Raw genomic sequence first — 23,483 nt, 5'->3', positions numbered from 1 at the left:
GACCAGAACACAGTTGGTTGTTGGTACCCCCAAATGAAGGATTAATTTCGCCTGGTAAATGAAGTGGCGCTAGGAGACACTTTTTTTGCACTGGAAGGCCATGTGCTGTGCTGTTAAATCTTCAGAATAGTCTACCCCATCCTGGCCTATGGACTCCTCCAGATTGCACTGAGCTGCACTACTGAGTCAGTGCTAGTTGGCCTTATAACCAAGGAATAACTGTTAAATTTACTGCTGTGGATGAAACCTTTGTGAAACCTAAGCACACCTAAACCCACCTAATGTGGCTGTTTTTCCTAGAGGACAGAACTTGCCATTGCTGTGTAGCCTTTTTGATAATTTGCTTTCTGAATGATACAGAAAGAAAAACAAACAAACAAACAAAACCTCTTCGGGGCTGATCAGAAGTATAAGGAGGCATTTTTTTTTGCACCTGCTTTTGAATGCAATGAGTCTAACATTAGTATTTGGATGCTACCTTTTTCCCCCTGCACTTTTGCTGTGTATGCTGTATTGTGGTTTTAGGGAGATGCCAGACAAGTTGCAAGGTATGCATGTAGCAATTTCTTAGAACAAGATTTTACACCATTTGTGCTGTGCCCACCTTTCCAGGATGGCATTTAAAGACACTTGAGAGAGAGAAAAGGAGCTTCTGGAGGAAGCAGCAAGTGCTGTTTTGGGACCCATGGTCCCAGTGGCTCATGCCACACATAAGGCAATGGTTAAAGTGCTGAATGACATAGATCTTCCAAGGTGTCTGCAGTTCTGCATAGGCAGGCTGAGAAGTTTACATTAAACTATGCATTTTATTTTTGACTTCGAGCTGGTGTATGAATGAATGCAACTGTAAGCACTTAGCAACAAACATCTCCCCATACTTTGCAAATGACTAGTAACAAAGAAGCGATCACTGACTGTTTAAGGAAAAGGAGATTAAGCTAAATGTCTCTGCTATATTTGGTAAAGAATGTATAGTCTTACTTTAAGTGAGTTCAGCTGCCTTACTGCTTTTCACATCAGCTGTCATAATACTAGTAAAATGTCAGAGAAATCATGTTATTACTTGGCCATCAGAGTTTGGAGGTGTACTTCTATGAATATTTTGAAATATGATTGCATTCCTCTCCCAGTGTTGCACTGAGCCAGATAATGGTCTGCTGGCATCATGGTGTTGGTATCCTGGGTTCAAAGACAGGAAAGTATGAATTTGAACTCTAAGGCTATGGCAGATTCAGTGGTAAGCTGAGCTGCAGTCATGCAGCAAGAAAACTTGAGAAGATGTATTTTTGTGTCATGAATTTTCCAGTCCTTGGAGCAGAGGGTTTTTTGCACTATTCAAAGCAAATTGTTATTTGCTACAATATAACAACTATGTGATAAGATCAAACAGGGGAAGATGAAGGCACACTGCACACAAACACAAGGAACATGTCAGAGACAGCGATTGCCCACATGTGCCAGAACTGCCAGAGTCATGCAGAAGGATCGAAACCCGTCAACAACATTCACTCCTTTGATTCCACCTGGTCAGTGTTTCTGCTTAGTGTCATGGATTGTGCTGAACCTGCTGCTGTTATTCATACCATGCTGCAGTCATGCCACCTTCAAAAAATGAAAGTGCTAACTGGAGCAAAGTATCTTGAGGCTTGAAGTTCAGATTGCAACATGAAAAGATTCCTGTTCTGGTTGCTGCTTCTGGGTTCTGGGTTGGTGGTGGGACAAGGAGGGATGGGAGAGTAGTTTTCTGGCTTGAGCTTTTGGCTCGCTTGGTTCTGCTTGCTGCTGCTGCTTTGTGCTGTGCTTTTTCTGCAAATAGGCTAAAGTAATTATATATTTTGTACTATGTTTTTATGGTTTTGATCAGTAAACTCTATTCTTATCTCACTTTTTTTTGGTCTCAATCCTGAATTTTTCTGTGTTACTTCTCTCTTACATCTGTGTTGGAAAATAAGTTAACCTGCTGTTTCAGTTTGATCTATTTTGTTCTGATTCAAACCACTACACTTAGGAAAGGAGGAGAAGCCTAGTAAAACCTGTCCTGAAGTTTGCATTTCTGCTGGAGATGGAAGTGCACTGCTCATGCAAGCCTCCCGCTAGTTCAATATGAACCCTTAGGCAGGAGGTGAGGTTTTAGACTAATTTCTCCAGAAGAGGTACTAATTTAATTGCCATCTGCACATAACCAGTAGCACACAGCAGATGGAAATGTGTAACAATAACATTAAGAGCTCTTTATTTAGAAATGTTTTTAATTTGTAAATCAGACTGCCCATACACCTAGCCCTCTGGCTATCTGTGTGCTGCAGAAAGCATTTCCCAGCATAAGACGTGTCTGTGCTTTGCCTTCCCCTTGCTGTCCTTATTTACAGCCCATTGCAATGCTGGACTCAAGAGTAAGCAGTAAATGTTTTCAAACCCAAACAGCTATGAAAAGACAAGCAAAAAAGAGCAGGACTTTGGACTAACTGTATATCTCATCAAATATTCAAATTCACCTCGTAACTTCACATCACTTAATGATTTCCCAGTTCTCTGCTCTTCAGTTCCAAAGTCTCTCCTGGTGTTTGTATTTATGGGAATGTGCAAGCTGGCAAAACGCCCATGCAATGGGAGTTCCTTTTCCAGCAGAAACATGACAGACAAGGAAGTTCAGCATGCCTAAGCCTGTACTCTTTCTTTCTGAGTGCAGCTTTTGGCTCCCAGGCAGATAATAAACAGAAAAGTGTGGTCCCTTGGTATCACTGAAGGGTACAGAAACACATCAGCATACAAACAAAGGTTGCTATTAAAGCTTGTTAGAATATAAACAAAAAGCTTTATTAAAGCTTGTCTTTAAGCCTGAAATACAAGGTAATTTCTGCAATCCACCCAGGCTAAATACTTTGGGAAGGGGCATTGTTAGCTGGTAATTACATCTGCATGAGAAAATTCATACTGAGAGCTCGTTTGTTCTAGACAGGGATCAGAACTATATTACACAGCCTGTCTATCCCATCAACATGTATGAAACGCCAAATGTTTTATCGTCTCCCTGTGAACTACTCACAAGCAAGATACAACCAGGAGCTTTCCACAGGAAACACTCAGAGCAATTTCAAGTGGAAGAACACTTTACAGGTTGTTAGTTATGATCTATTATTGAAGTACACTGAAAAATCATATTCAGAAAGTCAGTGTTTCATCAGGAGGCTCATGGAGTGGCTTTAAAGATGTGGTTTCATTAGGTAACTTTAGGTTTTACACACTTTCTCTGGGTGATGCTATTCTCATGCTTAGCTCTATCTTCCCTACTGATGGGTATGTGTATCATGAGATCGTGATATATATTGTCAGACCAAATGGGAAGGAATGGTAATTTTGTGGGTCTTTTTTTCCCCCTGAAAACAACAGGCTATCAAACTCCAGCCTTAACAGGCAAAAATAAACAGATACAAGTAATCTAGTTTCAACTAAGATAAACAGAAACAGTAGCTAGATAATATTGTATTTGAGAATATAATGACAACATAATTTCCATATTAAAACAACAACAACAAAATAAAACAAGAACTGTGTGGGTGCATGTATACTTAAATCAGAAGAGAAAAACATTCCAGGGCTGTTGAAATTATTTAAAATCCAAAGAAAAAAACTATCAGTTCAAGAAATACCAAAGTTAGGATTAAATGTAACAGAATTCTAAACAGTGTTTTAAAATAAATAACCAGGTTTTTTTTTTCCCCATTCTGTATTAAGAAATGGTTTCTAACACACTGTGCCATTTGACTGCTATCATGTCTTAGCATTTTTCTGAGGCTGTGATGTGGCATTACCACAAAACTCTTCTGCTCTGTAATGTGAAGGCAGAAAAGTGATGCCGACCACCAAGTGTGCCATGTGAAGCAGCATTGCCCTCCTGTGGGCTAGGAATCCACGAATTAAGTGACCAGGTGTATCTGTTCTCATAGGGTACATCATGTGTCCTTCCTCTGCTCTGTTGAGCATGATGTCCAGCGAAAAGTAAAAACCCAGGAGTTCTAACAGGCTTTCATAGTTTTCACAGTCTAATGACAAGTCTCTGATCCTTCTGCCTCCACAGGGATTCACTGGGCTGACAACATCCATCTTCTGCCCTGCACAGGCCAAGAAATCCAAACATGGACAGGTTTTGGCCATGCCTTCCAGGAGAGGTGCCAATTCCTGGGGACTTGTAAAGAAAATCCCTGTCATGCACTAAGGTCTGCAGTACCAAATATTTCTTCTGCCTAGCCCACACTAGCAGTGCAACTTTCACCTGCCTGGTTCTCAAGCACTTTGTGGTCTTTGTTTCCATGGCATATTTAGCTGAAGTTGGCCAGTTGAGAGATATGTGGATGCATTCCACGCAGGAAAACCACATAAATAAGACATAGAATCATAGCTCTTACAGGTACTCCTTAAATTCACGTTCACCACTGACTCCCTGTTGCCTCTCTGTCATTAACAGGCCATTCAAAGTTATTTACAGTTGGAAGTAATTATGGAATAGAGATAGAAATCTCTCACCTCATACCAGCATTTGCTGCTGTTGCTTCAGTAGCCTTTTCTGCTCTCTCTGATTCTCAAATGCAAACAGAAACGACACAAGAAAGCCTGCAGTTTTCAGCCTTTTAGCAGTTATTGCCTCCCTTTGGAAACCAAAGTAAACTGAGTGTTGGAGGTGCCTGGCAGATAACTGCTGCATCAGATGGACAAAAACAAGGGGTTCCACGAGTTACATCCTTTCCTGCATGCTGTGGAGGGACACAGCCATGTGGGAGCTGCTGTGGGAGTGGAGCAGGGGAAACAGCAGGGATAAAAAGTCTTGCAGCAGCCTCAAACGGTGTTGAGAAATGTCAGAAAACCATAGGAGGCAAAATAAACATGATAAAAATCCAGGTAGTTTAGTGCCTTGTATTTAGATCTTTGAGTAAAACTTGAGTGGAGTAGGAGCGTGTGAATGGGCATGTGAAAGCCTGATAGGCAGGCTGTGTGTTGCTTTTCTTTAACAGCAACGGGATGTCCTGCTTATCCTTTGCCTTGCTGCAGTCAGAGTTGTGGGAATGGTGGAGAGGAGTGTCTGCCACCCTATATGTGTGGTGGGAAACCTTCGAAAGGAATGAAGTGGGCACAAGATCCAGCAGGCAGTGCCTGCAGCATGGGGAAAGGGTCTCCATCGCTTCCCTTGGCTCCTTGTGAGCAGATTTAGCCTCCACAGCAGTCTGTTCCAATTTGTTCCTCCATTTAATAATTTGCTGTGAAAAATACCTTCCTCTTCTAGACCTGCTGCTGGATAACTTCAGTGGGTGCCTTGTTGTTCTTGAGTTATACAAGGAATTATTATTTTCATAGAATCATAGAATCAACCAGGTTGGAAGAGACCTCCAAGATCATCCAGGCCAACCTATCCCCCAGCCCTAGCCAGTCAACTAGACCATGGCACCAAGTGCCTCATCCAGGCTTTTCTTGAACACCTCCAGGGACGGTGCCTCCACCACCTCCCTGGGCAGCCCATTCCAATGCCAATCACTCTCTCTGGCAAGAACTTCCTCCTAACATCCAGCCTATACTTCCCCTGGCACAACTTGAGACTGTGTCCCCTTGTTCTATTGCTGCTTGCCTGGGAGAAGAGGCCAACCCCCACCTGGCTACAATGTCCCTTCAGGTAGTTGTAGACAACAATGAGGTCACCCCTGAGCCTCCTCTTCTTTAGACTAAACAACCCCAGCTCCCAAACTCCTGCTATAACCTACCTCAGTCATGCTTTCTCCAGTTTTGAGGCCTGATCTCTTCTGCCTCTATTTCTACACCTCTCCTGCTCTGGGAAGAAGAGCACATGTAATATCTGTGGGTGTCACACACAGAGGGTGTGCTCTAGTTATGGAGTCTTCTACATACTAATACAGTCAGGCATATTGTTTTGCTCACTCTCCTGTCTGTAATCACAGTCTATGCTTTGCTTGCTTCTTTGGTCTGTACAAAGCATTCAGTTGATGTCTCTTGAACAGGTGCCACCATTTAATTACATCACTGGGTTAGATGTATGCACATAGTTTATCTTTTCTCATGCATTGCTTTTCATTTACCAGACATTAATTCCTACCATTTTATGACTTGGTCTCTTGTGTCCTGTGATCCTTATAGAATTTGTGGCAGTCAGATTTGTATTACTTGTTTTGAATAAAACTGCATCGCTTCTCATTCCCATGTCTGGGTGATGAATGAGAACATTGTACAGTGCCCCAAAGCAGGCTGTTCTGAAAATCTTCATCTATTCATTCTTACAGGCATCAACAGTACATGAGCCAGCAGTGTGCCCAGGTGGCCAGGAGAGCCAGTGGCCTCCTGGCCTGTATCAGAAACAGCATGGCCAGTAGGACAAGGGAGGTTATTCTTCCCCTGTACTCAGCACTGGTCAGGCCACACCTTGAGTCCTGTGTCCAGTTCTGGGCTCCTCAATTCAAGAGAGATGCTGAGATACTGGAATGTATCCAGAGAAGAGCAACGAAGCTGGTGAGGGGCCTGGAACACAGCCCTGTGTGGAGAGGCTGAGGGAGCTGGGGGTGTGCAGCCTGGAGAAGAGGAGGCTCAGGGGTGACCTCATTGCTGTCTACAACTACCTGAAGGGAGGCTGTAGCCAGGTGGGGGTTGGTCTCTTCTGCCAGGCAACCAGCAACAGAACAAGGGGACACAGTCTCAAGTTGTGCCGGGGGAGGTATAGGCTTGATACTGGGAGAAAGTTCTTCCCAGAGAGAGTGACTGGCATTGGAATGGGCTGCCCAGGGAGGTGGTGGAGTCACCGTCCCTGGAGGTGTTCAAAAGGAGACCAGATGAGGCACTTAGTGCCATGGTCTAGTTGATTGGACAGGGCTGGGGGATAGGTTGGGCTGGATGATCTGGGAAGTCTCTTCCGACCTGGTTTATTCTATGACTCTATCCCGCTTGCATCTTGTATTTCAGAAAGTCAACACGGAGCCTCTGCTTTCTTTGCCTTCCAAAACCTTGTTTGCCTGAGAGTTGGCAGTGATGAACCCTATTTAAAACACCTCTGCAAACAAACATATGAAGGTGCAACCCCCTTCCGGACCTTCTCCAGCATCCGTGCAAAGCACCGCCTCCACCCGGGGAAGCCTGCCGACCTACATTCACTCCTGCAGACTTCCATACCCACATTCATACAGACACATTCCTGCCCATCACCCCACGCGGCTGCGCTCGTATCGGCGACACTCCCGTCCCCCACCCCCGCCTCGCTGCCGCTGGGCTCTTTAAGCGGAGCCGGCTCCGCCTGCGCCTTCACTACAGCCGGGGACTCTGCCGGCCTGCCATGGAGGCGCTGGGGGCTGTGGGCGGCTTCTTGCTGGGCCTCCTGCTGTTGGCCTGCGGCCTCTACTGCTGCTATGTGAAATACATCCACGTCAAGTATGACCACATCCCCGGCGCCCCGCGGGAGAGGTAAGGGGCAGGCCAGGTAGGGTCGGGGTAGGGAGATAGGGAACTGTAGCGGCGCTTTCAGGTCGATTCCCAGCGGCCTGCGGATCGATTCCCACCGCGGTTGTGGTCGCGACTGGCGTTCCCGTGGCCGGATAGCGGTGAGCCTTGCAACCCGGCTGCTCTCGTTGCCAGGCAGGAGCCATGAGAAGTGTCAAAACAGAAAATAAACACCGCAGTCTGTGCCTCTGCGGGGACAGAGCCAGGACCTTGCTGATAACGGACAAGTGACCAGCAAGGAGGTCACGCAGCCTGTCTGGCATGGGCTGCCGGGGTGGGACGTGCTGACCCGCGTCTGCCCGGGTGGTCGCTCCAGGCGGACACAGCAGCATGAAGCAGGTGGTTTAGAGTTGCCCATCTAAGCTGTGTGTTTGTTCACGATGCCCAAGAGTGAGGCAATAGGCACCACTAGCTGTGCAGGACAAGAGGCACATTGATGCTAACTTCACCAGGCACCTTCCCTGCTCTCCCTCATGAGCTGGGTGTTTGGTTTCTGATATAGATGTATGTGTCTGTGTGTGTGATATGTGATAAAGGGCAATGAGAAAGCTGCCAGCAAGGCAGTGGCACCAGCGTCACAAGGAGACGTGTTTTTTCCAGCAGTGTGTGGGCTTCCCGTTCCACCTTTGGCTGCACATGCCCTTGGTAACTTGGTGTAGGAAGAGAAACCGCACCGGCACTCTTACATAAACAGACCTACAGGGACACTGAGCCTGGCTGCCCGACACCCGGGGTTCAGGCTGTGTAATCAAGGTCAGGTACTAAGATTAAAGAGAGGATGGATCTTGCCATACCCAAACCTACTTGTGCTTGGGTTCGTTTTGAGGTGTTAAGTAACTCCCTAGAGTAACAACTACTTGAAGAACCCTGTGGTTGCTTTGCTGCCTCTTCCAGTTTTGAGGCTTAGTATCACAGTATTGTTAGGATTGGAAGAGGCCTCACAGATCATCAAGTCCAACCCTTTACCACAGAGCTCAAGGCTAGACCATGGCACCAAGTGCCACGTCCAACCCTGCCTTGAACAGCCCCAGGGTCGGCGACTCCACCACCTCCCCAGGCAGCCCATTCCAGTGTCCAATGACTCTCTCGGTGAAGAACTTTCTCCTCACCTCGAGCCTAAATCTCCCCTGGCGCAGCCTGAGGCTGTGTCCTCTCATTCTGGTGCTGGCCACCTGAGAGAAGAGAGCAACCTCCCCCTGGCCACAGCCACCCCTCAGGTAGTTGTAGACAGCAATAGTGTTGGTGATTAGCCTAGTGTCTTTCCCAGGAAAGTTTCTGGTACTGTTCTGTCTAGGTGGAAGCTTGTATGTCACATAAACTCACAGGACCTTACATAAATTGCCAGAGACAGTTTGCAAAACTCCTGTTTCAGTACCTATTGCACACTTCCAAGATAAGGAAAATCAAATACTTGACAGCTCTGAAAAGTTGTACATGAAATTCCCAAAAGGTAAAGCCTAGTGCTGCATATGGTGGTGACCTCCCCATCACAGGAAAGACACTGACAGACTGGAATGAGTCCAGCAGAGGGTAAACCAGAGACTGAGAGCTGGGCTTGCTTTAGATGGACAAGGGACCACTGAAAGGTAGAGAGGATCCAGTGGCTGCTTCCAGCTTCCTGATAGGTGGTTATGAAAAGATGGAGCCGCTCCCCTTGGAGCTGCAAAGTGAAGGACAAAGGGCAGTGTGTCTCAAGGGAAAGTCCTGGTTAGGTGTGGAGCAAAAATGTTTAACTGTGAGAGTACCCAAACGCTGCCATAGGTGACCAGGTGAACACCTGAACCGTGTACCATACTTTGACACTGACTGACTTGGAGCAGGGGTCTGGACCGGTGGCCTCCAGAGGTTCTTGCCAACCCAAGGTACTTTGAAATGGGATTCAATACTAAGTACTTCTCAGCTAAGACTGTAGGTGGTAAACTGGAGAAGAACAACACTAGAAGAAAAGGCTGTGTCCAGCTTTCTGCTCACCTGGACTAGTCCCCATACTGTGATCAGCAGATCTTCTGTCCAGACAGTCAGTCCACAGTCTGTATCCTTTCAGGGTGTTATTCTGCCCCAGATGTGTGACTTCTAAATTGCCCTTGATAAAAGCTTAAGGAAATCATATTTTAGGATCCAAGTTGTGCTAGTTTGAAGCAGGATAGAATGTTTTGGTGAGAAGAACTAGATCGTAGGCTGTGAAAGGAAAACAGTGGTGATGTCAACTCCCCTCAGAGTCTTGCTGAAGAAGAAACAAAAACATTACGTAACACTCTCACCATTTTGTCTGGCACTCTGCCTTGGGCTTCTGACTGAGCTGCATCTCCCTAACCTCACCTTCCACTCACCTTTGCTTCTTAACCTCTTGGCTGAACCTCTATTCTTCCTTGGGACTGGGGTAAGATTGAGAGGGGCAGGGGGAAGGTGCAGGGGTGGTTGAGAGCCCCTCCTGGGGACTCAGGTTTCTGGGAGGGGAGTTGTGTTTCTGTATTAGCTTTTACCTTGTATATTTCTGTATATAACTGTATATATTGTAAATATCTGCTTGTATATTGTGCTAGCTGTAAATAAATAGCTTCATTCAATTTCCATAGCTGGCTGAGTCTAGTCTGGGTGATTTCCAAAGTGTGTGTGTGGGGGGGGGGGGGGGGCAGAGAACACTCAAACCATCACACGAGTACAACAGGTTGTTATCAATACCTCAGACTTTGTCTAATGTCTGATGATTGTGTTAATGCCCTTGATTTAAGGGGCTGATTTGTTTTATCAGAACTCACACAGCACAGCTCTAAAAGAAGCTTATCAAGGACAGGCTTGGGAAGCGAGTCCTAGTGGTTTTGTGTCAGTTCTAGCTGGTGAATGCATCCCATGGGAAGAGATAAAGTTGTTCCTTCAAAGGTTTGATATGTGTTACTGAGCTAATAGCAAAAAGTAGGACAAATAATGTACTTCTTTGCAAATACATGTTTTCAGATAACATCACATAGTTACCGTATGCCAAACCAAACCCTTGTTTTTTTCATGGCATGTAGTAAGTAACTGGGGCTTCTCATTAGGAGATGAATGTTTTAGGCCTGTTGTAACATCTGCTTTGAGTGCTGATGGGACAGGGGATGGAAAACATCTCTGAGGATTTGTGTGTCGCGTAAGAGGACCCATGAGAGGGACCTGGCTTCATGTGGTTTCTGGAGCTTTTGATAACAGACTACTCATCTGTTATATTTGGACTCTGACACCTTTTTGGAGTCCAGATACAATGGAGAAGCCAAATCGAGACCTAAAAGTTTCTGTTGATGTTGGATAACTTTGTGAAGTGCTTCTTATTTTAAGTGTTTCCCAGTTCCAACAGAAATAAAATAAGAGCTTGCTTTTTTCCCCTATAGCTTGTTTATACTGAAGAATGATAGCATGGCTGGCTGTCTCTCAAACAGAAAACAGATCTCAAGTGCAGCTTGTTTCACTTAGGGAGGAGCTTGGCCAGGTCTTCCTTCAGATGTATACAGAGCTGGTGGGAACTTGCCACTTGCAGCCAAAGGAAGTAATTGATTTCTAACTTCTAATACAAATATTGTGTTAATTAACAGTCGAGATTCAGTCAGGTAAGCAAAGAACAAAGCAGTTCTATGGCAGCTTCCACCCAGATTCAAACATGTTGTGTAATACAGCAGCCAAAAACCACATTGTCCGAAGTCTCTGCACAGGTTTCATGGCTGCAGGAGTGCAGTAGCCTGACCGTCGTTCCCAGTTTACCCACATGAGGGCTGAGATGGGCATAGCTAGGTGGTGCTGTTCTCTTTCTTTCCAAGAAGGGAAAGAAAGCACGACCAAAATTCATATTGCATCATTAAGCAACAAGGATTGCAGTTTATACAAAACCTTTGTGCTGACATTCTCATGACACTCTTTACTTTCATTTTCTGCAGCTTTTTATTTGGACATATGCCAATCTTGTGGAGAATGGTGAAGAAACAGGAGTTTATCCATGATCTCTTTCTGCAGTGGTAAGTTGAGACATCAAATGGGGTAACCTTGTGGCACAAATTAGGAAATCAAGACGCAGAGGCCCTGAATTACATACATAGCATCATCCAGAGGAGCTGGAGACAGACCACTGATCTTTCTCTTTAAAGCTTTGTTCACTGAAGACTGCAGTAGTTCCTAGTACATTCTGCTTTGGTCCTTTGGGAGTATTACTTCTGAACTGCTGTATTTTGGTGGTTTATATGATAATTCACTCCCTTTCTTTTTTCCTTTTTCCCTTCTCTTCTTGTAGGGCAGAGAAATATGGACCTATTGTACGGCTTAATGCCTTTCACAGAGTCTCAGTAATGATTCTGAGTCCTGAAGGAGTGAAGGTATTGCAAAATAAAGCGGGATCGACAGTGGGGATCGGCCCATCCTTCCAGAAAGAGAGAGGTAGTGCCCGATGTTCAAGGCAGTGTGGTGCAGCCAGCCTGTGCCTGAAGAGCAGCTCACCTGATGTGTTTTCTTTCTTGAAAAGTTGATTTACTTTGTTACTTTTGTTTAAATAGCAGATAGAGCAAGCATCCACCACTCCTGAAAAGCAGATTCTCTGCAATAGCTTAATATCTCAAATGAACAAGGCACAAGGGACTGTCTTTCTCTAAATCTTTGCAACAACCAGAGTGAGATTTCAGGTCATTGGGCAAGAAGTGCTAGAGGCATGCAAAACAAGCTAGCAGACGGGAACTGGGGAATCAGGGCACACCAAATAATTCATCTAGTGTTCAGACTCTTGCTACAGGAGGAAAAGAATGAGTGTGTGAGTGGCTTTTTATGTTTTCTGGGAAACAGATCATGATCAGTACTCACTGACCTGAAAGTTGACTTTTTAGGAGTTCTTGATGTCACCACAGTACCCAAAGGATCGGCTGGTGTACGGTCGTATCTTCAACATATTTGGTGAGAGGTAGGTGAAACCCATCTGAAGTCACTGTGAATTGAAGTAAAAGATGCATTGTGACACTTATTTTGACTTAGATGATTTACCTTAGCGTGGGAATGAATGGTTAATTCTGGACATATGTGAACAGCAGATACCTATTAAATTGTATCAAGTCAGATGTCTTCCCAGTCAGGTTTTGGGTTGGGGTTTTTTTTGCCTTAACTATCTATGGATGCTTATCACAGTATCATCAGGGTTGGAAGAGACCTCACAGATCATCAAGTCCAACCCTTTACCACAGAGCTCAAGGCTAGACCATGGCACCAAGTGCCACGTCCAGTCTTGCCTTGAACAGCTCCAGGGATGGCGACTCCACCACCTGCCCAGGCAGCCCATTCCAGTGTCCAATGACTCTCTCAGTGAAGAACTTTCTCCTCACCTCGAGCCTAAATTTCCCCTGGTGCAGCCTGAGGCTGTGTCCTCTTAGTGTGTCTGCTTAGTCTCAGATTAGTTTGCTCAAGACCATCATTAAACTTCTCACATGTTTTAAAGCACTGAATTACTCCTCAGTGTATGACTGTTTCAAGCTCCTAAGTTCAATAACCATTTTTCTCTGTTAGGCTGGAGCTTTAAAAAATATAGTAGTCCAGTTATTGTATTATTTGCATAACAGCTGTAATGAGCCAGCATCTTAACAGACTCAGCAGTCCACACGTATCAGGCAAAACATTTGCAGTTCAATCATTGTCCACAGTGATGCAGCAACGCTGTAATCAAAGCAGCACAGTGCTTCCTACGTGTGGGAAAAAGACAAGCAAGTAAATTTAGAAGAGTTATCTTCTGATTATACAGGGTTCAGCTGGCTCCCTTCCTGAAGATCTTTCCTTTCTTTGTTTTCCTAAATGCTAGGTTTATAGGGAATGGTTTGGTAACTGTTTGCAACCATGAGCACTGGCACAAGCAGCGGAAGATAATGGATCCAGCTTTCAGCCGAACGTAAGGCAAATATCTGAAATGAGATAGCTCGTACTGTATTTTCATTATTTTCTCCCTCATTGAGCCATTATTTGATACTGAGAAAGATAAAAATCCCATTTAGTGTAAATGCTACATTTTTACTTGGACTCCAACACGTGATTTCCATGTTAAGTGCAATTTGACCAGACTTCCTGTGGGGCAGTGACACCCATCAGTGATGGCAGAAAGGTCTCAAGATGGCATATCTAGGAGTGTGGTGATGGGGGCCTTATGCTGTCAGAAAGCAGACCTCAGGGATTTGATGTGGGCAACCCTTATCATTCACCTGAGTGATTCTCTGTGGGAGATATGGCATGATTGATAAGAAGGAGGTTGGTCTGCTTTGCTTGTGTATGCCTTGATGCATTGCAGTTAGGGTCTGAAGATAAAGTCAATTTGATAAGGCATGCACAGGCCCAAGCCTTTCATCCTCACAGCCATTGTTTACATGACAGTATAGAGCAGGGCTGCTGTAAGAACAATTAAGCTCATTTTTCTGATCATTTTTTAAAATACTAAGGCAAATTTATTGTAAATTAAAAAAAACCACAAACTAATGTATACAATTTTCTATGCAAAACAATGAAAGTAATTTAGCATGAGCAAAGATGTCCTCTCAGCCCTCACTGTGCATTTTTATTGATTGTTCAGCTACCTGATTGGTCTGATGGAAACTTTTAATGAAAAAGCAGAGGAGCTGATGGAGAAGCTAGAGGAAAAGGCAGATGGAAAAACAGAGTTTAGCATGCTGACGATGATGAACCGGGTGACCATGGATATCATTGCAAAGGTACCAGCTGTCTGCTTTCTTCTTACCTCTGCAAATGATAGGAAGAAGTGGTACCAGCAGCATCAGGAGGTGGAGCTAGGGAACCACTACCCCAGCAGTGTCAGAAGATATGAAGGACTTAGTATGCCACTTGTATTTGGGCTGAGCCATAGGAAGGAGCAGTTAGGGAAGGATTTGCACAACTCAAGTGTGGCCTGCGGGATAGCAACCCATTACAAAAGCCCTTACAGCCTCATACCTCCCACCTCTCCATACTAAAAGGGGCAGACTAGTGCTCATTCATGTGTGGATGTTGTATTACTAGCATTATATGTCAGTGTGAAGTCTGCCTTATGCTTGCTTTTCCCTTCTCTAAGCAAAAGAGTTTGGGATGAGTGGAGACTAATAGTAAATTATTAATCCCCAACAAGCAAGAAGGAAGCATAATGTAGCTATTACCTTCACAGCCTCCTGCAAGGCAGCATCTAGCTTGAGGCATTTTTAGGGGATAAGTCAGTGGCATGAGGCTGTCCTTCTTGCCTCAGCTCCAGGCAGCCAGGAGGGTGCAGCCAGTTGCCTTTTTTCTCTCCCACTCCTCAGGTAGCCTTCGGCTTGGAATTGCATGCACTGAGCAATGACCAGACACCTTTCCCACGTGCTGTGACTCTGGCTTTGGAGGGAATGACTAAGGCACGCATCCCCTTCATACGGGTCTGTATGCTCCTCACTTCAGTCCTCTCAATTTGAGTCCAGCTGCAGCAGCTGCTCTTGTACAAGTTAGTGGGCTGGAGCTCAGCAAGGCCCATATGTGATGAGGAGAGTCATCAGTAGCTCTTTCCCCACAGCGTGCATCAAGATAAAGTTCACTAGTGATTTAAAACACTTGCAAAATTGACATCTTGTGCTTGCTTCATGTCTTTCTTCACCTCTTTTTCTCTACATCTGTCTTCTCGTATGGCTTTACACTTTCACATCCATCACTGAAGAAACTGAGATTATTTTTTTTTTTTTTGCTATTTGTCCTAAAAGGTTTAGCAGCCTTCACTTGAGCTGAAAGAAATTTGATCATTTTTACCATTAAAAGAAATTAAATAAAAATTGGACCTAAATTAATGTACTAGGAAATGATGGATGTAGTATGAAATATTTAACTTAAAAATCATTCCACATTTTCTCATGGAAGACTTTAAAAACAACTGTTTCCATTTTGGGCCCAGAGGTGAGTTTCTGTATTGCAAGCTGCAGATTACTTGTGTGGAGAAGAGAGGAATGTTGCTCATAGTGCCCAAAACATCACCTCTGACAAAGCAGGATGTGATTGTGCACAGAGTGAAATGTTTTTGTGACAAATGCCGTTTAGCAGTAAACAAGGGAACTCAATCGAAAAGTAACACTGCAGTGCTTTTTACCAGCAAAAGAAATAAAATGACTGAAGAAATTCTGTATTCAGTACATGCCAGGGAAACAGAAGCTGGTAAAGGAGGTCAAGGAGAGCTTGAGGCTTCTGCGGCGTGTTGGGAAGGAGTGCATTGACCAGAGGAGAGAGGCCATGCGGAATGGGAAGGAAGCCACACTGGATATTCTTACACAGATACTGAAAGGAGATGGTAGGCATGCCTTGGTGTTTGAATGAATTCTTCCATTGCATGTTTTGCCATGAGATTCAGGAGAGGGTCATTTTGGGCATCTGAACTTTCATCCTCCTTTGACTTTTTTTCACATTGAAGATACTACAGATTGCTTTGAAAATTCTTTCTTTGTGTTGCATCAAGTAATGGTCAGAGGTCACTGCTGAGTTGGCTCACCTCTCTTGGTGCCATCTCAGAAAAAAAATCACAACAAGGCAGAGTATTCTGGCTGTTCCAGCCAGGGCACGGTGGTGTTTTCTAATCTCATCTTCTCTTTTGACAGCTCTGGAGGAAACTAGAGATGATGACAACATTGTGGATAACTTCATCACTTTCTTTGTTGCAGGTTGGTAGCTATTTTAATGCTCTGCTGTGTCATGTGGGAAGCTGTACTCAGACCATCTATAGGATCATGGTTAATGTCCCAGCTCACTTTGCGTGATGTCATTTGGTTGAAGACAGCAGTTTTACACTGGTGTAAGGCCAGCTGAACAATGTCTGAAGAGATATCTTGGTGTTCTTCTAGATTAATTATATGGTATTCTTGTTCAGGCATATCAACAGCCAGTGGTTTCCAGCCTGCAGTGCAGAGGGGCAGCACTGATCACTGGGCTGAATGGCCATTACTCATGGGGTTTTGATCCTTCCTCCTAGACCCTGCTAAACCCCACTCAAAGCATCTTTAATATAGTCCTTGGGTCTTCATGTCACCTCACCCATATGATTAAATGTCATTATTACCTTAAGAATGTTTGTCAACAAATGGTAGGAGATGGACACTGTCAAGCCTATTAGAAAAAGCAGAACTTGAGATAAGTGAGGTAAGTAACACTGAAAGATTGATCTGGTAAGTCAGTAGGATTTAGACTGCTAAGAAGGTGAGGTTGAAACACTTCTTTCAAGAAAGATGTTATTGCAACAAATACACCTTTGCAGAAGTCTGTTTTCTGTCATGATAAGAAAGTAATACATATGTGTATCAATGAACAAAAATAGACTATCCACTTAGATATTTCAGAGAAGGATAGTTAGAAGCTCTGTTTTCCTTCAAACCCACTGAATACTTGCTTCTCAGCAAAACTCTGTATGTTCCATAATATCACTCAGTAAATGTTGAACCTTACTGGCCTTTCTGTTGGGGAGCTCATAACCAGTAGATGCTGTATGCAGTCACTGAAGCTTTGAATTGAGCAAGACAGCCTGTATTTCCACCAATTATGTCTTGTTCTTGTCAGTCTTGAAAGTTCCTCATGTAGAAATTGCATCCCTTTTAGCATTTCCTTTATTTTCTGGCATTTTAAGTACTCAGAGCCATATGTTTAAAGTTTCCTCTTCACAATCACACCAGTAAACTATGTTTGTATCATACTAATTTTGTACTTATTTCATACTAATCTTTAAACTGTTTTTTTTGGCGGTGTTAGGTCATGAAACCACTGCTAATCAGTTGTCATTTACTGTAATGGCACTGGCTCAGCATCCTGAAATACTGGAAAGGTATGTGCACTGCAGTTTGTAAACCCAGCTTGCTGTTAATTTCAAGGTGAACTTATTAATGAGGATTAATAAAATTCTAGGATAAACTCCCAGTAAATTCTGTCCTCCCTTCCAAAGTAGAGAGTTACATAGTCAAAATACATTCAGATTTTTTAAAAGCTGAAGATTAATTAATTCCATCTAAATTATTTTTTTTTCAAAGCCTTTATACAAAGCTGGTCCTGAGTCCTGCCTGATTCAGCTGCACTGTATGCACATTGCTCCATCCTGATGAAAAGGCAGAAGTTTAGGCAGGCTGGTTGGGAATCAGGAGGCATTTTGCATGAGGATGGGAGTCAAAGTCCAACTCAGTGTCTGAAAAGTAAAAAACCGTAATTTGTCAACTTGTCTAGCAAGAAATGGTTGTCTGCAACTAATATTTTTAAACTGCAGGGTTCAGGCTGAAGTAGATGAAGTTCTTGGTGCCAAAAGAGACATTGACTATGAGGATCTTGGCAAGCTCACCTACTTATCACAGGTACTGTCAGCATGAGGTAAAGTAACAGTCAGCTGTTTGGTAGCACTCCTGCCATCTTACAGGGCTGCCAATAGGGACCCTGCATTTCTAATGTTGTAAAAGTAACACAAATATGTGGTCATGGTGGTGCCTGTCCCCAGAGTCAGGAAGCAGGTGGTGTGACCTGTTTGCAGCAGACCAGCCTTATTGGGAGGGATGGGCCTTGAATTTCTTTCTAAAATCCCACACAGTTCTTTCACTGCTTGCTTTAATTATTACCAAACTGGGAGCTGGAGCAGAGTTGCTTAACTCCCACCTGTTTGAGCTATAACTGTAGCCGTATTCTAAGAAGGGTTTGCAACTTCAAGCCAAACCCATGTGTGAATCCTACACACTTCCCAAACTCACATCTCTATTTTTGTTTCATTATCACTAAAGCATTTCCAGCTATGATTTCACCATGCACCATAAACTCAGCAGAGTTTGAGGACATCCAAAAATAATGGCAAAGTTTTGTAATTTCTGTTTTGTATTATTCAGTCTGAAATGCTCTTGAATCACTTTGGGAGCAGGGGGAGAAGTAGAGTTTGGTCTTAAAAGAGATCTTGTGTATAGAGATGCCACTTGATAATGAACTGCAAAGCCAGGACTTGGCTGCTTACCAGTGTTTGTGGTATGTATCCTTTTTTACAAGATGGGGGACACCAACAGCCCTCAACAGAGGCTGGGTCACAGTCCTGGCTTAACTTTCTTCTGCTTAAATTTGTTTGTGATTTTAGTAGTCTATTGTGATTGCTTTTCTCTTAAACTGCCCTGCCAAGGTTGATTTTACCATTTGCTGTACTATCTATATGGAAAATGCATCTCTCTGTAATTTCAAAAACAGCAGGTTTACTCAGGCTTCTACAAACACTATCACTATTATACCTCTTCAATTAGGATGAGGTGTCTAAGCCTTTCAGTTTTAAGGCAGATCACACGAGAGCCTGTCAAAGCAGACCGTTTCTTTAAGAGAACAAACTCATACAACCAAAAAGAGCAGTAACCCTTGGCCAGAACTGGTCAGTCACTGAAGCAGGTGACCACAGGACTCTCCTGTCACTCAGGCAATTCTGAATCCTTTTGTCTTTACTTCTTTTTCATCCATCTACTTGTGCATACACACCATTAATTGCATTTGCAGTGCAATGCTAATATGCACTGTTCATTAGGTTTCACTTTGATAAAGGAAGCCATTCTTACAGCTCCCTGCAACTGAAAGAAATGGTCTGGTTTCACTTTTTCTCACTATTCCCTATTTGTTTTCCTTTGCCAGGTTGTTTTTTGTCATTTTGGTGCTCTGACTTGGCTCAATTCCCCAAGCAGCAGAAGCAGGACAGAGGCAGAAGTGAGAGCACAGTAGTGAGAGTGGGAAGGAGGTGGGAGCAACCACTCACCCTCACGACATCTGTCACCAAGGAAAGCTCATCAGGGACATGAGACTTCACTCTTAGATGTTACCTTGGAATTTGCCTCCCAGTACTTTTTCACTTAGTTGTTGACCTGACTTGAAGTGTTAGATGTGTTCAGTACCTGCAGTCTCTTGTGTTTTTTGCTACTTAGTCACTGTATCTTAGCAGTTGTAAATGAGAGCCAAACCTGAAGGAGTTGACTTAGACATATATTTTGCCCACAGGAGTCCCAGGCAGATACACCAGCATCTGTTCCACAAGTCAAAAGCTCCTGTTTAGCCAAAGTGAAAGGCCATAGGGAGGTAATTAAATGTCCTTTTGTGCTTTTTGTGGATGTAGGTTTTGAAAGAATCACTGCGGCTGTACCCGCCCGTCCCAGGGACCATTCGCTGGCTGAAGAAGGAGCAGGTCGTCAACGGCATCCGAATTCCCGGAAAGACAGCTCTTGTTGTGAGTCCCATTCACCATCAGCAGTTTTTAGCTGCTGCAGTTGATCCAAGTGTAATAGATCTGTGTATCAGAGGGTAAGAATTCTCTGTGGTCATATTTCTATAAAATTGTCTGAAATTTAAGTCAAAACTGGGGTATGAATTGGGACTCTGAGTTTTGCCTGGGGAATGAGAGAAAGGTGGTAATGGTTTTGTACCTGTGACAGTGAAGAGCCATTTCCAGTGTGTTGCTCCTGACTAACACAAATAAAACTTTCTTGACAGTTCAGCACTTACATAATGGGAAGAATGGAAAAGTTTTTCAAGGATCCCCTCAGTTTCAATCCAGATCGATTTAGCAAAGATGCACCTAAGTGAGTTTCTTCTTACTCTCAAGTTATTAAATATGTAAAAAGGAACCATTATAGGAAGAGATTTTAAAGGGAAAAAAGTAGATTAAAATTGTTTTTCCACTTTGGTATGTATAACACTAAAGTCCTTATTCAAATGCAAGTAGCAGCTTTTGTTTAGAAGCTTTTTAGCCCATGTGATACCTTGCAAAACCAATATCAATATAGTAATGTTATTTAATGTTTATATTGAAGCAAAAGTTTTGTGCTGAAACCAGGTTGAATATTTTCCTTAGTGCAATACAGACATTTAATGCACGGCAGCCCTGGCCCCAGGATGCTTGAAGTGTCTCCACATTAAGAGATGGGATGAGTCTGGGGGACAGAAGATGCTGTTTAGACATGTGGGTAGGCAACAGGCAGCTTGAATCTAATCAGTAGATGGAAGTACAATAGAAAGGACTGGTGACCTAAACAGTTGGTGCTGAACTCTGCATCTAAGTGGTGAGTCAGGGGTTTTACTTCAGCCAGGGTTAGTCTGATCTCCTCAACTAAACGCTCCTTGTTTACATGGTGCAGAGCTGCCCAAAGGAGCAATAATTGGGTGGATCACTACATCCTCTTGGTAAGCTGAAGAGAATCAAGAGTGTGCTTGACATTCAGCTTTGAAGTAAAGTGTGTGTGCATTAGAACTGCTCTTTGAGTAGAGCCATATAAAAATGTTACTTTGTAGATGGTCTTAAAAAGTCAGCTAGGTTAGGTGGCATTTACACCACATGATGAAATATTTCCTTGTTTCCTTACAATCAGTCTGTCAGAGTGACAGTTTTGAACGTTTTTATTTGCAGGCCATATTACTGCTATTTCCCATTCTCCCTGGGCCCCCGATCCTGCATCGGGCAGGTGTTTGCACAGGTAAGCAGAGGCCTGGAACAATGCTTCATTAGTGAGCACTAGGCTAGCTCAGTGTGTACTGGCCATGGCTGGTCAGGGGAGACCAAAGGCCACACTGATGGAGCACTGACCCTCTTCTGCTCTAGAGGGAAGATTCCTACCATGCCCACAACAAAGTATGTGTCTCAAATGCTATCACATGAGCAGACTGTAGACTGGTCCCGTGTCACCCATGCACACATGTAGCCACGGTGTCTGCAGAGGAGGGAGCAGCATGTTTGCTCTTTCTCTGAACTGTCCTGGGTCACCCCACTTGAATCCAGGCCCCTTCATGGCAATCACAGTCAACATTTCTCTGCCAGCCAAGGTCAAACACACAGGGGGTATGCAGGGGCTTTTAGGGACCATCACATAGCTGGAGCTGGCAGAGTCAAAGCAAGAAAAACATCAGCTGGTGAAAGCCAGAATGCACAATGAAAAGGCAAGGAGGGGACTTTGGATGGGCGGAACACTTTAATGAAGTATATGAGCATGATAAGAAACATGTCAGGGCAGTAGGAGGGCCAGTTCCTTGGGTCTGTGAATCACATAAGCAGCAGTACTCAAAATCATCAGGTTAGAGTGCTGAATTTTACACTCTGATTTCCAAAACGTTAAAGCATAAACACAAGCCCTATTTATGTACATATCAATTGTTTTCAAATCCAGGAAACCCCAGGTGACACTGTTCTTGCTTACCAAACTCAGCTAGCTGCACTGAGAGGAACTTTGAACTTCAAAATCCCTATAGTGACAAAGCATCATGATGTAATGCACTGAGTTTAAGCAGCTGTATTTGCTGTCACTAACGATGAGTTTGTTTTTCTTCTTAACAGATGGAGGCAAAAGTGGTGATGGCAAAACTATTGCAGAGGTTTGAATTCCAGCTGGTACCAGGGCAGAGCTTCAAGCTCTTGGATGCTGGAACCATTAGGCCACTAGATGGCGTAATGTGCACATTAAAGCCAAGGAGCCCTGCAAGAGGCTGCCAGGCGTGACTGTTTAGGAGAGGAGCATGACAAGGTAGTGGTGGTGTTTCTCTGTTAAGAGCTTCACACTAATCAAAGGTTAGATTTTGAAGGGCTCTTTAGAGAATTACCAGACTGATTTTTTTTCCTAGCCTTCCTTACCAAAGAAAGCCTTGAGAAGTCACTGTAGACCTAGTTGAGCATCTTTGATCTGCAAGCGTACCTGGAATTGCAAAACCTGTTATTTTCCTGGGGGACAACTTGGGTCTGACCAGACTTGGAGAAGAATATCCTTTCACTGGAGTATTCCTGGAGCTTCACATAAACTTACTCTCAAATCCCACCTGATAGTTTGCACTAACTCCATACATGGTCTAAATAAGCCCTCGTTTGGGGAGTTTCATAGCAGAGCTGTGAAACCATGGCTAGACTTGGGAAAAAAGTTCAGAGCTATTCTCTTGGTCAAAGCAATTTTCCCATTCTTTCTCTAAATGAGAAGAATGATCCAAAACAACAATCTGAAACAAAAGAGGCTGTGGCCACTACTTTCCCCTATTGCTTCTCTCTTGCTTTTCCTTCGGTATCTCCTACTTTCAATACTTTTCAGTGTATATTCCCAATCCATGCTGTAGAAGAGACTCTTCTGCTTCCTCCTATCCTTCCCCACAGCCTGTGTTCATTCTCACGCTGTTCCTTTCAACCCAGTTCATTTTCTCCATCTGACTCATCATAGTGCAACATGAATGCTTGAACTAGATGACCTGGTAGGTTGGCAGGGTTGGAAGTAAATGTCTGGAAGTCTGGAACTAAAAGCTGCTTTTTAATATTGCTACTGAAGAAACACCTGCAACTTGAGCTGGAGTCAAGAGAAGGTCCTTCACCCACTTTTTCTGTAGCTGTGTTAAAACTTTCTTGCTGCATGCAGCCTGGCTCCACTAATGAAAAAAATGATTGTGTGAAAGTGCCACCTCCTAGAAATAAGTGGGTATGTAACATCCACAGTTTGGGGCCCGAAATACAGGAATTTCAAGACATTTGGAGCTTCACACCAGAAGAGTAATATCCCAGAACTTTCTGTGATTTTGCTGCAGTTGTGCTCCATCTCAGTGCAATGGTGGAATAACAGACCAATCAGGTGGATGTGGCTTTTGATAACATAAGCAATATTATATGGTATATTAATATGACTTATACCTGGAGGTAACAATACTGGTATTGCTGGGGAAAATTTACTCCATCTGTTGGTAGCTCTGCAATCTCTTATGGTGGAGATCTGATTATATCTTCCTAGACATTAATAAAGTCTGATTGGGAAAACTGAGGACTCCAGTTGGTTATGTGTTTGTAGGAATTGATGTGGTTTATAGCAGGACGGTTGATGAAAGTCAGGCTAGGTGTGCTGGTGAGAATATGACAAAGGGAGGAATGTATCTCAGTAGTGCAGCGAGTGGTGAGGGAAGCTATGAACAGCATACAGCTTGTCAATCGTGCTGGTAAACTGTACTGCAGAGATGCAAGATGCAACCATGCCAGCTCACTACTTTGCTCTACAAATGAATGAGTTGAGATG

The 23,483-nt window shown here is 43.8% G+C and overlaps 1 protein-coding gene across 3 annotated transcripts; it reads left to right on the top strand.

Annotated features, from left to right (window-relative positions):
• Positions 1-7,270: 7,270 nt before the first annotated feature.
• LOC135192769 (cholesterol 24-hydroxylase) lies at positions 7,271-23,234 on the top strand. Of its 3 annotated transcripts, XM_064176232.1 has the most exons (16): positions 7,271-7,452; positions 11,394-11,471; positions 11,744-11,825; positions 12,327-12,400; positions 13,286-13,372; positions 14,045-14,183; positions 14,763-14,873; positions 15,613-15,769; positions 16,074-16,136; positions 17,215-17,287; positions 17,720-17,804; positions 19,574-19,684; positions 19,948-20,036; positions 20,861-20,927; positions 21,782-21,968; positions 22,066-23,234. In XM_064176232.1, exons 1-15 carry the CDS (start codon positions 7,325-7,327, stop codon positions 21,941-21,943), a joined length of 1,506 nt encoding a protein of 501 aa, XP_064032302.1. In that variant the 5' UTR covers positions 7,271-7,324; the 3' UTR covers positions 21,944-21,968; positions 22,066-23,234. The 3 variants fall into 3 exon arrangements, with proteins under 3 accessions (XP_064032302.1, XP_064032247.1, XP_064032340.1); XM_064176177.1 differs by having other exon boundaries at positions 21,782-23,234; XM_064176270.1 differs by lacking the exons at positions 7,271-7,452; positions 11,394-11,471 and having other exon boundaries at positions 11,801-11,886; positions 21,782-23,234.
• The last annotated feature ends 249 nt before the right edge of the window (positions 23,235-23,483 follow it).

The sequence above is a fragment of the Pogoniulus pusillus genome, chromosome 1, assembly GCF_015220805.1.
Source record: "Pogoniulus pusillus isolate bPogPus1 chromosome 1, bPogPus1.pri, whole genome shotgun sequence".
NCBI lineage: Eukaryota > Metazoa > Chordata > Aves > Piciformes > Lybiidae > Pogoniulus > Pogoniulus pusillus.
Note: the sequence above shows the minus strand (reverse complement) of the source record. Positions and strands in the feature narration are given on the sequence as shown.

Coding starts and splice junctions, on each gene's coding strand:
- LOC135192769 (XM_064176232.1), top strand. CDS start 7,325: ATGGAGGCGCTGGGGGCTGTGGGCGGCTTCTTGCTGGGCCTCCTGCTG. Junction 14,874..15,612: donor CACGCATCCCCTTCATACGG/GTCTGTATGCTC, acceptor TTCTGTATTCAG/TACATGCCAGGGAAACAGAA. Junction 15,770..16,073: donor ACAGATACTGAAAGGAGATG/GTAGGCATGCCT, acceptor CTCTTTTGACAG/CTCTGGAGGAAACTAGAGAT.